Here is a 12,187-nt window from a genome sequence, read left to right on the forward strand (position 1 = left end):
AGTGGTTTGACCGCTTTAGAATAATGTTGCTAACTTAAGTAATAATAAATAATTTTTTATTAAAAAGTTTAAAATGTGTTGAAATTTTAATTAAAATTCCAAAACTGAACTTTTGTAAGTTAGTAGGATATTTGTATAAACTTAGATAGGTTAATATCATTGTTTTGCTAGAAGTAAAGAAAATTTACAAAACATGCTAATCTAGAAATTAAAAAAAAAGATAGTTTTTAATCTTTTGTAAAAATTTATATTCATTTATATATATTTTATATAAATATAATTTTAATATTAGTAAATCATAAGGAAATCAGTATAATATGTTATTGTATCAGATCTGCTTTTTAAGTTTGATTTGAAGGAAAGCGAACATTTTCTAATATTGGAAAAGACAAGTTTATTTATTTAAATTTAGTTTTTGGCTAATTAAGCTATTGTAAATGTGAAAATTACAATAGTGTCAAAATTTTAATTATGTTGATTTGTTTTCTAGCAATAATATGCTTAGTTAAAATTAAATAATTTTGAGCTTTTTAAAATAAATTATAAAGTATTTCACAAGTCTTCATATTATTAATTTTTTTGTTATATTTGAAATTTTAATTTTTTTAACATTGTTATTTTGCACTTTAGGTATTCACCAAGGGTTTGTGCTCTTACAAAGATCCTGGAACTTTGTGCAATATGAAAAGTCGAACTCTACGAATACATCCTGGAACTGATATGCGAAAAGTTATTATTAAAGCCATCAAGGAATTGGGTGATAATAATGGCTCTACACTGCGCTCTATTGAAAAATATTTGAGACAGACATTTTCTTTAAGTATTGATCAAGGGGCAGACTTAGGTCATCAGCTTTTGCAGTCAGCCAAAAGAGCTGTTTCAGCTGGACACATAATACATGAAGGCCGGACGTATCGTTTGAAAAGAAATCCCTTTCGAAGGGCATCTGCAGAATTTGGTTCATCATCGAGTTTTAATCGTGGCAATATTACTTCAAGTCCTCAAAAGGTTCATATAAATCTTTTGTTTTATTAGATGTTCATGTATTATTTTTACTAGCTTGTCAGGCTTTTCAAATCTCTTATTTTGATATTTTTGTTGCATTTTTATATAAAATTTACCGGCAAAATTTTATATAAAACATTCATGCTATTCGAGTTACATGTAGAATTATTTTATTACCAACTATATGGCTAAAATTTTTACAAATATGAATGATGTCAATATTCAAGTCTATTTCAATTAAAACTGCACCATGGTGTAGTTAAGACAACTTAAATTTATGCTGGGAAAGCAATGTGATGTATCATTATACTTAGTTAAAATATACTAAATCAGTAGTATACTGTGATAAGGCAAAAATGGGAGAATATAAATGAATCGATTGTGAGGGGCTATAGATGAATAGTTTTTAAAATTTTCATTTTTTTTTCCAGCTAAATGTGATCCTGATGCTTTATGTATTTATTGTAATCTTGATGATTATCGGAGGCATGAGAAAGATCAGATTATGTCCTTTTATCCTCTTTATATCACTCTACTGAATATAATATAAATTTTAGAAAAAAATTTAACACAAATAATTAGTATTGCCAAATAAGATACATTTTGAAGTAGATTGGTTTAATGCGATAGTTTTTTTTGCAGTTGTGTAATTCCTGCAATCATAATATGTTGATTCATAGATTTGAATATACTATCAACTCATTATTGACTGCAGCTATTGATAAACTATTTTGATTAAATACATAATTTTTTTTTTTTATTTTACCCTTGTCTATGTAAAATGTGTTATTAAACATTCTGAATTTTCATTTGTTAGGTAAGAAAATCTAAATATTGCAATATCTAGAACTTAGCCACCTTATTTTATAAGTCGTTGAATGAATCTATTGGTTGTATTATAAATATTGAGGAAGCCAAAAAAATATATAATGTCTTAAAGTGTAAATTAACCTAAAAACAAATATTTTGCTCCATTTATTAAATTAGTTGAACATATCCATTTATGCACTTATCCAAGTATATCTCTTTTTTTCTGAATATTTTTACTTCTTGGTTACTTCTAGATGGGTAGTTGTTGTGTATTCTTTTCCTCCTTTTTTTAATGCGACTTGCATTATTGCACAAAGATTACCCAGATATTTTTAAAGATGTAATTTAAAAATTTTTTTTAGGATTGATCTTTTTAGATGTGAAATGTAATTGAAGTGATTTATGTAATATCTTTTTTTGCATATTTTTCTGATTGCACAAGAAATTAATATTTTCTATTATTTTCAGAAAAACAATGCTACAAATGTTGCATGCAACTTTTGTAGAGAAGTATCTGTTACAAAAAATGGGAGACCAGACAATCTTTTTTCCTGTTGCCTTTGTGGAACAACTGGTATGAATGTGGATGTTAATATCTAGTTAATTATAATTGTTAATTGATATTATGATTGATTTATTACATTATCATATATTTTGACATTTATGAGGACTGTTGATGAAAAATCAAATCAAGTATTAAAAACCTACACTAATGGATTTATTAGTTTAATTTTGATCTTTGAATAAAATTTGCAGTAAGCTGCAATTATTATAAATGGTACATGGGTATTAATAACATGCCAGTGGTAAATCACAAAAAAAAAAAAAAAAAAAAAAAAAAAAAAAAAATACTAAAGATGTCATTTTAGTTTGACTATTTTCATGATTGACTTGTAAAATTTGTCAATGCATGCACTTAAGAGAAAAGTTCATTATTAACAGGCAGTTAATTCATAAGTATTTTAGTGATTTTTTTATAATGATTTATCTCATATAAATGTATAATTATTTTCTGTACAAATAGTTAATATATTGATATATTTAATCCAAAGATAATAGGCAAGTGATTAATTTTTCTGTTAGTTTGAGAAGAACTACTGAGATATACCTAGCATATCATGTATAATCTCTTAAAATGTATTAATCAACTTGGTTTTCTTTTGCTTTCACTTTTATATACTTTCTTTGAACTGAATATTAGATTTTTTTAATATTAGAATATTAGATAAGGTATATCTTTTCTTTATAAGTGTTTAATTTTAATGCGTTATATTTATTTTATGTTCCTGATATTTGTGTTGTTTATTCAAAATGTATTATTTCCTTTTAGGACATACATCTTGCTTTGGTTTATTACCAGAAGCATTGAAACAGATAGATGAAACAAAATGGGAGTGTCCTCGGTGTAAAATTTGTGTTGTCTGTGGTGTGAAAACAGAACATGTAAGTTTATAAAATTTACCAAATATTTTAAAATTTATTATATATGATTGGCCATTTTTTGATAAATTCCTGTTTTTTTGAAGCATTTTAAACAGCATGTTAAATACAGTTCCTTAAAATATGATTGCTGTATTGCTTCTAAAAATTATCTAATACATTGTAGGAAAAAAGTCATTGAAATTGTTTTTAAATAGTTAAAATGCATAAAAATTCATTTAAGGATTTAATTTCTTTTTTATCTGTCATGATTCATTTTTAAATTTATTATGACGAGATATAGTTTTCACATAATTGAACATTAATTTTTGATTATTTTCCTGGTGAAATAAATAATTAATATATTTCAAGGGATCATTTAAAATTTATTAATGATCTTTTGAGCTTATTCGCTCATATCTTTTAAAATAAGAAATGCTGCTTAACAAATTTTTCTCTGGTAGTCAATATGTACTGTAATCAGTTTTTTTTCTGTATGCACATTTTTTGTATCTTTAAATATTTAATCTATGCTTCTAGTTACAATTTTTACAAGAAGTTATTTCAAGCCAATCAATGAATTGCTTATTTTTTTTTTTTTGAAAATATTTTACCACATTTTATGTGAAGGAGCATAACTTGAAATGTGTATAAAATCACATATATATATATACTAGCCGCCTTTGGCGACCAGCCGGTTCGCCAATCTTAATGTTCGTTAAAATTTTAATAATTAAATATTTTATGCAATTTCTACTTTAATAGCTTCTTCATCAAAATATTTTAAAACTTCAAATTTTGATTATCATATAATTCATTCATAATATTATAAAGGCCTTCAGTCATAACGTAATATGTATCTCTCTCATTTTCTGTTAGCACCCGTAGAATTTATGCTTTAAATTAAAGTGGAAAGAATTTATCTTCAATTAATATAATAATATTTTTTACTGAAACAAAGCATTTTTTTATAATCTGATTACTGAAAATAGAGTCACTCAGCGTTTAAACTTTATGGGCACTAAAGAATATTTTTTTAAATTTATGTAATATCTCAAGAGTTGGTCAACAAAATTTTCTTAGATTCATTATGAGCAGATCGATTCATTAACAATGTTTAAATTTAAATGCATCAAACACTAAGAAAATAAAACGAATCGTTTAAAATAAACGGTTGAAAACAGGTTTTAAAAAAACTACTTAAAAAACGTTGTACTTAAAACTATAAGCATATACATGTTGTCATGGCAACAATCAGAACAGAATGCGCATGCGTGAATTTTCTTCGCCGGTTACGTAACGCAAATACGTGATTTTTTCTACGCCAGTTGGGGTAACGCTATGCGGATTAGAAATTTTTAATTTCCTTTATTCTGTTTTATTTTAATTCAAAAGTACTTCAGAATGAATCTGAAAGATTGATTCATTAACAATGTTTAATTTTAAATGCATCAAACATTAAGAAAATAAGCAGAACCGATTGAAATAATCCGCCGAAAAATTTTAACCCTAGCCTCATTACTGTTGGGAGAAAAAAACAACGGAAGCCTTTCTCGTTTGGCGCTGGGGATAATGGAAGATTTTTTTGGCGGAAAAGTTGGCGGTGGGGAAAATGGAAGATTCTTTTGGCGGGAAAGTTAGTTTTTAATTAATAATTAAAATTCTAATTAAAATTTCAAAAAAAGGGACCCCAGGTGCACATTCCCGACCTCTAAGGTATACATGTACCAAATTTGATAGCTGTATGTCAAATGACCTGGCCTGTAGAGCGCCAACACACACACACACACACACACATTGAGCTTTATTATAAGTATATATATATATATATATATAATATAAATTATTTTGGATATTATATTGTCAAAGAAATAATCAAATTAAGAAGCTTACAGCAGCTCCACAAATTCTTCTAACAAGATATTCCTACAATGATCATTCCTTAAATTTTTCAAACACAATTAATATAATACCATTTTGATGCAATAAAGTAAAATATGAGGCTTATTTCTCCAATAATATTAATCAACTACTGTTTAAATTTCAGATATTTATCAATAAAATTTATGTTATCACTTTTAGCTTCAATTTTATAACCAAGATAATTAGAACATTTAAATGTGTTAATGTTTAATTATAAATTGATTAAAGAGTTATTTAAACTGGACACCATTTTTATTTGAATTAGTTGTCAGGAATGATGGAAATTAAACTTAACAGAAATTCAATATTTAATAATATCTTCATATTTTGATAATTTATTATGCAATTTATTAATATTTGGATCAAACAAGTTTATTGTTTAATTAACTTTAATTAAGGTATTCAAAATGAATTTTATTTGCAGTTGTTGTTTAAGAATATTTACAATTGATGAAAGAAAAAACAATCTAGTTGTCAATGAAAACATCAAAAATGTCTGTTAGGTTGCGCCTTTGATTAGATGTTTACTTGAATTCAACATTGAAGCTTGTTTTTGGTCAATGATGATTATATGACATGCTGATTCATTGACAGCATAACAACAATTGTCTGATTGGCGATGGCAATGAGACTTTTATACATTCTAAAGGTTCCTGAATTTTCTGGAAAAAAAGAGGAAATTTTGTATTTTCAAGTCACCAAAGTTGCCAATAAATTTCACCAAGAAGCCAAAATGCATTCAGTTTGCATCAATTCTATTTTGGAAATAGAGATAAAAATCTTTTTCTCAACTTGTTGCAAACTTTTTACATTTTAATCATTTTTATTAAAAAGTATCAGTAACTTAAATCATCATATATATATTGTAATTAAAAATTTTTTTAATTGGTACATTTTATATATATGTGTGTGTGTGTAAACTGCATTAAAATTATTGGTCCTTTTCATGCTATTCATTTTAAAGTGGCTCTAATAATTCTTTATTTTTAGAAACGAATGCTTGTGTGCAATTTGTGTGACAAAATTTACCATGCTACTTGTGTTCGTCCCGTTTTTCCAAGACCAGCAAGAGGTGTGAATACTTTTATTTTTATTATTCCAGTGAATAACCAATACAAATATATTTTATTGTTCAATTTAAAATGTGCATCAAATATTAATAAATGTGAGTATATGTTTATATAATATGCAATAAGTATATATGTGTCTTTAAAAAATAAGGGGCAGAAAGATTTTTGTTTATTGATTTTTATCTCATTTTATTGCCTTTTTCATAGAATGCTTGAATAATAGCACTTGTCCAGTAAGACGGGAACTACAATTCCACTTGATATTATTTTCAAAATAATATTAAGTTTATTTCCGTTTACCTTTTTATCTCATGTAATTAATTGAGAGAGAATTTTTTTTTTTTAAATTTAGAGTTCAGTAAATTAAAAAAAGTTGAGAAATAATGCTGAAAATGAACTCATAAATATTAGATATGTAAGATCAAGGTTGCATAGCAATTTGCTCTTGAAATTGTCAAAATTTTGTTCATTAACAGAACAGAAAACTACTTTTACATCTTAAATAAAAATTTTTACAGATCAGGTTTGGCAAACATGACATATTTTTATCTATTACAGTGTTTTCAGGATAGTATTTTATCATTCACAAGATAAGTTTATTGTTTTATTTAATAGTTCTGCAATATTTTTAATGTCTCATATTTTTTTAAGAAAATTATCCATTTTTTATTCAGTTAATCATACTTATTTTACTTCTCAGTATTTATGTTAAGCAAAACTTATTTTATAAAAGTTAGCTTTTTTTTTTGTTTGTTTGTTTTGTTCCAAGTCTGTTTCCTATCTGCATAATATACTCAAATAATAATTTTTTTATTTATTTAAAATTTTGTAATGAACCAAAAAACAGTCGTAACTCCGTGTTTAAAACAATTTCCATAAAATATGGAGTATTAATGAAAAGATTGAATGTTTGCTAAACCTAATTTAATCTTTTAAAACCTAAAAAATTTGGATTTGTAAAATTTTTAAAATTAGAATTTTTTTTTGCAAAGTTTATTGTTTTATGAAATGAAACTTCCTTTTTTGTTTCTGTTTCATTTTGTTTTCTTTTGCCAATATAAAATTTATTTTGTTTATTCAGGAGCATGGAGATGTGATTCTTGCAAAAAGAAAACTATGATGTCGAAAGAAAAGAATCACATTAATCGAATGGCAGCAAGTGTGAAGGAAAGGTACAAGAAGCACAATATGAAGTTGAATGCAGTGAAAAAAATCAAAAGGTTAGTTTGCAAAATTTTTCGTAATTTATTTAAAAAAAATTTTTTTTAAAGAACATTGAAGTTTAAATATATATTTTATCTATTTTAAGTTGTAATTCTACGGATAATGGCTTTATTAATATGATCCATTAAAATCAAATTACCTTTTTTTTACATAGTTGTATACATAATTAGCATAAAATCTTTGATGTAAAATTAAAAAAAAAAAATTTTTAAGAGTGATTTTTTAGAGAACATTTTTAAAAATCTTGAGTTTTATTCACTTACTCATTTAACACCAGAAACTTACTCATTTAATAGTAATAAGGTCATTATATGGGTTGGAGATCTGAATTTAAAATGGAACTTATTATAATTTCTTATGAACTTATGAAATCACAGTAGCCAGCCAATTCCAAGAAAATGATCTTCAAACTTTTTAGTATATATAATAGAAATTTGAGAGTGTTACTGAATACCTTGATAGCACATCCAGTAGACCATTAGGTTTGTATCTTCGAGACAGAGTTCAGGGTTCGTTTTTTCTTTTCGTATTTCAAATTAATATATTGCAAATAATTTTAATATGTTTTTTTTATGTAAAAAATAAATGTTTATTCACCTAATTTCCAAATTATAATTTTTAAAAGAAAAATAATTAGTAATTTATGTGTTTTTTTAAAATTATAACAAATATTTAATAGATAATTCAACTAACATATTATTAATTTTTTATGCAGAATCATTCATTCCCATTGTACTTGAATTAAAATTGCAATTTAATTTTCAGACATTAAAATATTTATAAACCTAAACTAATTTATAACCTAAGATGATAAATAACTTAAATAATAGTCATCATCGTAAAAATATCAAAAATTTAATTTAAAAAATTTTAGTGTCAAACTGCTTGTTGTAACTCAACAAAACCCTATTTATATCATATCAGAAAATCAAAAGAATGACTAGCAATTTATTAAATATTTCGTCAAATGCTCTTGTTCCGAATGGTAAATAAACAAAGCAGATGCTAAGTTATTGAATGCTTTTAAACAAACAGTTCAAAATTTTTAATAACATCATAATTTATGTTTGGTATACTGCCCAACATTACAAATTAATGCAGGAAATTTTCAGCACTAAATTTAACTTTGAACATGCATTAGAAATAATAAAAATTAAGAAAATACTATGTATATCTACATAATAAAATTCTGTAATTATATCATGTATAAAAAATATATTGTGATGTATTAATATTATTATGTAATTTTGCTTTTAAAATCTAGTACTGAAAAAATAATTAGTAATATTAACAAAAAGATATATCCATATCTGCCTATAGTGAGACCTTCTTAAAAATTATATATTATCCAGTCTGATTTTGACATTTAAAATTAATTCCTTTATTTGTTATGTAATGCTAGAAAAAGTATTACTTGCATATTATTAACTTTTCCTTTTTTTTTTTTTTTTTTTTGTTTAGCCAATCTTATTCTGTGTTGAAAAAATCAAAACATTCCAAGAAAGAGATGAGGAGGTCGAGTGATTCAAGTTGTAGTAGTGATGGTAAGTTTATTTATAAGATTGAATATTATATATTGTTGTATATTATATTGAATATTGTTGTTTAAAAATTTATTTTTTATTTAAACTAAAGAAAATACATGCTATACCTTTTGAATGGTATCTTTATTAAGTACTTTTAACTTTTGAAACTGAATAAACTTTTAAATTTTTAGGAAAGTTAAATAACAGTTTTAGATTTTCAGTTTGCAATTGTTAGGGCATAAACAATGTTTAAGAAAACATGCTTCATTTTTTAAATTAATTTAAAAATAATTTTTGTCCTAATTTAAATACAAAATTGGAATTTTCGGTCTTAATATAGTTAAGATCCCTTCTAGTTATATGAAGTCCTCCCCCTTATATATATCTGTAACAGTCAGACTTATTGTCCCTTTACTTGAAATAAATAAAAAGAGAAGTTGAATAAAATACTTCTGAATTAAAGGAAATATATAAAGGAAAGTTTTTTTTTTCTAATTATTTTGGTTTTGAATAGTGTGAGTTCAAACTAAAATATTACAATTAGTTGTATGATATAATTGAATATATGCTTATGGTTTCTTGCTCTATGTACTCTGTGTTCAGCACTAGTAGATACTATCTTTCAATAACAATAATACTGCTAAATGTGTTTATGAAAATCATTAATAAACATATATGAGTGTTCAATATTATCAGAGCAGTAGTATTTTTCAAAGTGACTTAAAAATTCTCTTTTCTCTCTACTTGTTTATGGCTTGTGACATGTTGTAGTGAATATTTTTATTATTAAGGCATCTATTTTATAAGGAAATTAAATAGTGATTACTAGTATTGAATGATAAATTATCATAAACTTTTTAAAATGGATTTTTAACAATAAACTTGCTGATTTAAGATATCTTAGGTTATACAACTTAGTAATTAAATTTAAATTTAAATTCTTTCAGTACTGTTCTTGATATTGTATACTACAATTTTTATATTACCTGTGGTTGAAAAGCCTAGCAAAACAACCGCTTGTTTTAAATATTTAATATAAAGATATCAAATTGTTCCTAAAAATCCAAATTATAATCTAGTAGGCATATTTATATTCAAAATTTCCCCTCTTTAATTTGGGTGTTAAATAGAGCTAGCAAAATATAATTTTGATATACATTGAGAGATTCAGTTTGAGATAATTCATTTGAGGTAATTAATTTTGATATTACTGGAAATTCTACTGATAAAAACAATTCAAAATGCATTTTTGACTATTCTCATTAATTTCAATTCGAGAATAAACAGTTTAAGAATTAAAATACTGAAGTATTCTGACTGCTAACATTCATTAGAAACTTATCCATGGATCTGTTTTACATGAACAGTAAAGGAGATAATTTTTAGCAAGTGCTAAATTGTTAAAGAAATTGTGAATATATCAAGAGTATGTTATATGTATTATGTGTAAGTGTATTCTTTCTGACCATTAGTTTGTAGTAATCATTGTTATCTACATTAACTTGAATGGATTCTCATAAATTAAGTAATTTTATCGCCATTAATATTGAGAATTGCATTTTCTGTAGTTTTTGATCAAGAATGTTATAATGAATTAATCAAAATTAAGATCGCTACCATTGAATCACCATGTGGGATTTAGAGATGTATATGCTGAAAATTTAATCATTCTGTTTCATATGATTCTTCTAAATACTTCATTTACAGATAAGCTGAAATATTATAAAATTTTGAACTATTTAAGTGAGTTTGTGCATTGTGTTATTGCTTATAGAATTTTTTTTTTTTTTAAATATTTCAGTTGGTAAAATAATTATTTGCCAAATACTTGGTTATTATTTTTAGTTTTACAGTGCAATATTTTAATTGATAACTTGATTGAAGATTTTAATTTTTATGGTTTTAATTTTGTTATATTCACAGGGGTGTTTGTGCTCCGGGGAAATCCCGGAATTCCGGGGATTTTGAACTTTGATACCCGGAAATTCCGGGGATCGTCGTTCAAAAGGAAGTAGGAATAATAATGAATTATTTATTTTGATCTGGGCGATTTTGTTTGCTTTGAAAGCAGAAAACGCAAGGTCAGCGTGTGTGGTGAAAACTTTTCCTTTCTTTCTCCAAAGGCAGTGATAATGCGTGAAAAGGGGGAAAAAACTTCTTTTTTGTTCTTTCCTTATTGCGAGTTATGACTCATTCCCCCGTTTCTCGGACATTCTCTTCTGGATTCTTTTCGGCAAGTAGGCGCGGCAGAAAAAAAAGGGAGAGACTTCGCGACCAGATGTGCGATCACGTGACTCTGGGTTCAAAGGTCTTATCTCTCCTGGCGTGGCGCCAATAAGTAGAGAAGGGGGATTTTTCGCCGTATTAGCTATTTGTCATTGATCGCTTCGCAACTTTTTTTTCTCCGCTGTGTAAAATTTTCGTTTCATTTATTGATGCACGTGTAAATTTTTCGTTTCGCTTATTGAAATATTTTTTTATTTATGTACGCAAGAGAATTTCACTTTGAAATTTCAGCATATGAAACAGAAATTACCCCTTAAAAATTCATATCTAATTAGTTTTACAGCATTAGATTCAGAGCTAAGAGGTAAAACCAGTACAATATTAGCTTTTGAAAAATTATCATCTTTTATGTCCCATATTTTTAGTGATAATGAAAAGTCAAAAGTAGAAGCTGAAATAAGGTTATACCAGAGTGATATTGATATCACCAAAGAAATGCTCTACACATCTGATGAAAGTGGAAATCAAGTCAAGTGTACAATTGATAAATATTGGTCTAAAGTTTTTAATTTAAAAGATGATTTCACAAATGATTATAAGTATCCTACATTGGCTAAATTGGTCAAAGCCTGCCTTAGCTGCTTCCATGGCCCATTAATGGAAAGTGCATTCAACTTAATGGATACACTTGTCACTGACTATAGAACCTCTCTTAAGATTGATTCCCTAGATGCAGTGCAGACTATTAAATATGATTTAATGGCTTCTAAAGAAACCTCATGTGAAAAATATGGCTCAAAAAATCCAATTCACAAAGATCTCTTACTGAATATGTACAGAAGTTGGAAAACATATCAAGAGGACTTAAAAACATGTATTTCAGATGAGTCACCTATAAAAGTCTCTGAAAAACCTTCTACATTAGCAGAAAAGCAAACTGCTTCTACCTCTGCATGTGCAGTTCTCGAGGAAATTTCTTCAACT

General features: G+C 25.9%; 1 protein-coding gene across 2 annotated transcripts in view; it reads left to right on the plus strand.

Moving 5' to 3' along the window:
- LOC129989058 (histone acetyltransferase KAT6B-like) overlaps positions 1-12,187 on the plus strand; it is a 59,062-nt gene that overhangs the window by 6,004 nt on the left and 40,871 nt on the right. For both annotated transcript variants that reach the window (XM_056097373.1, XM_056097374.1), the window contains 6 exons: positions 631-1,008; positions 2,284-2,389; positions 3,146-3,258; positions 6,148-6,229; positions 7,309-7,447; positions 8,913-8,995. In XM_056097373.1, coding sequence (XP_055953348.1) covers positions 631-1,008; positions 2,284-2,389; positions 3,146-3,258; positions 6,148-6,229; positions 7,309-7,447; positions 8,913-8,995 — 901 coding nt within the window. The remainder of the gene's footprint in view (positions 1-630; positions 1,009-2,283; positions 2,390-3,145; positions 3,259-6,147; positions 6,230-7,308; positions 7,448-8,912; positions 8,996-12,187) is intronic.

The sequence above is a fragment of the Argiope bruennichi genome, chromosome 10, assembly GCF_947563725.1.
Source record: "Argiope bruennichi chromosome 10, qqArgBrue1.1, whole genome shotgun sequence".
NCBI lineage: Eukaryota > Metazoa > Arthropoda > Arachnida > Araneae > Araneidae > Argiope > Argiope bruennichi.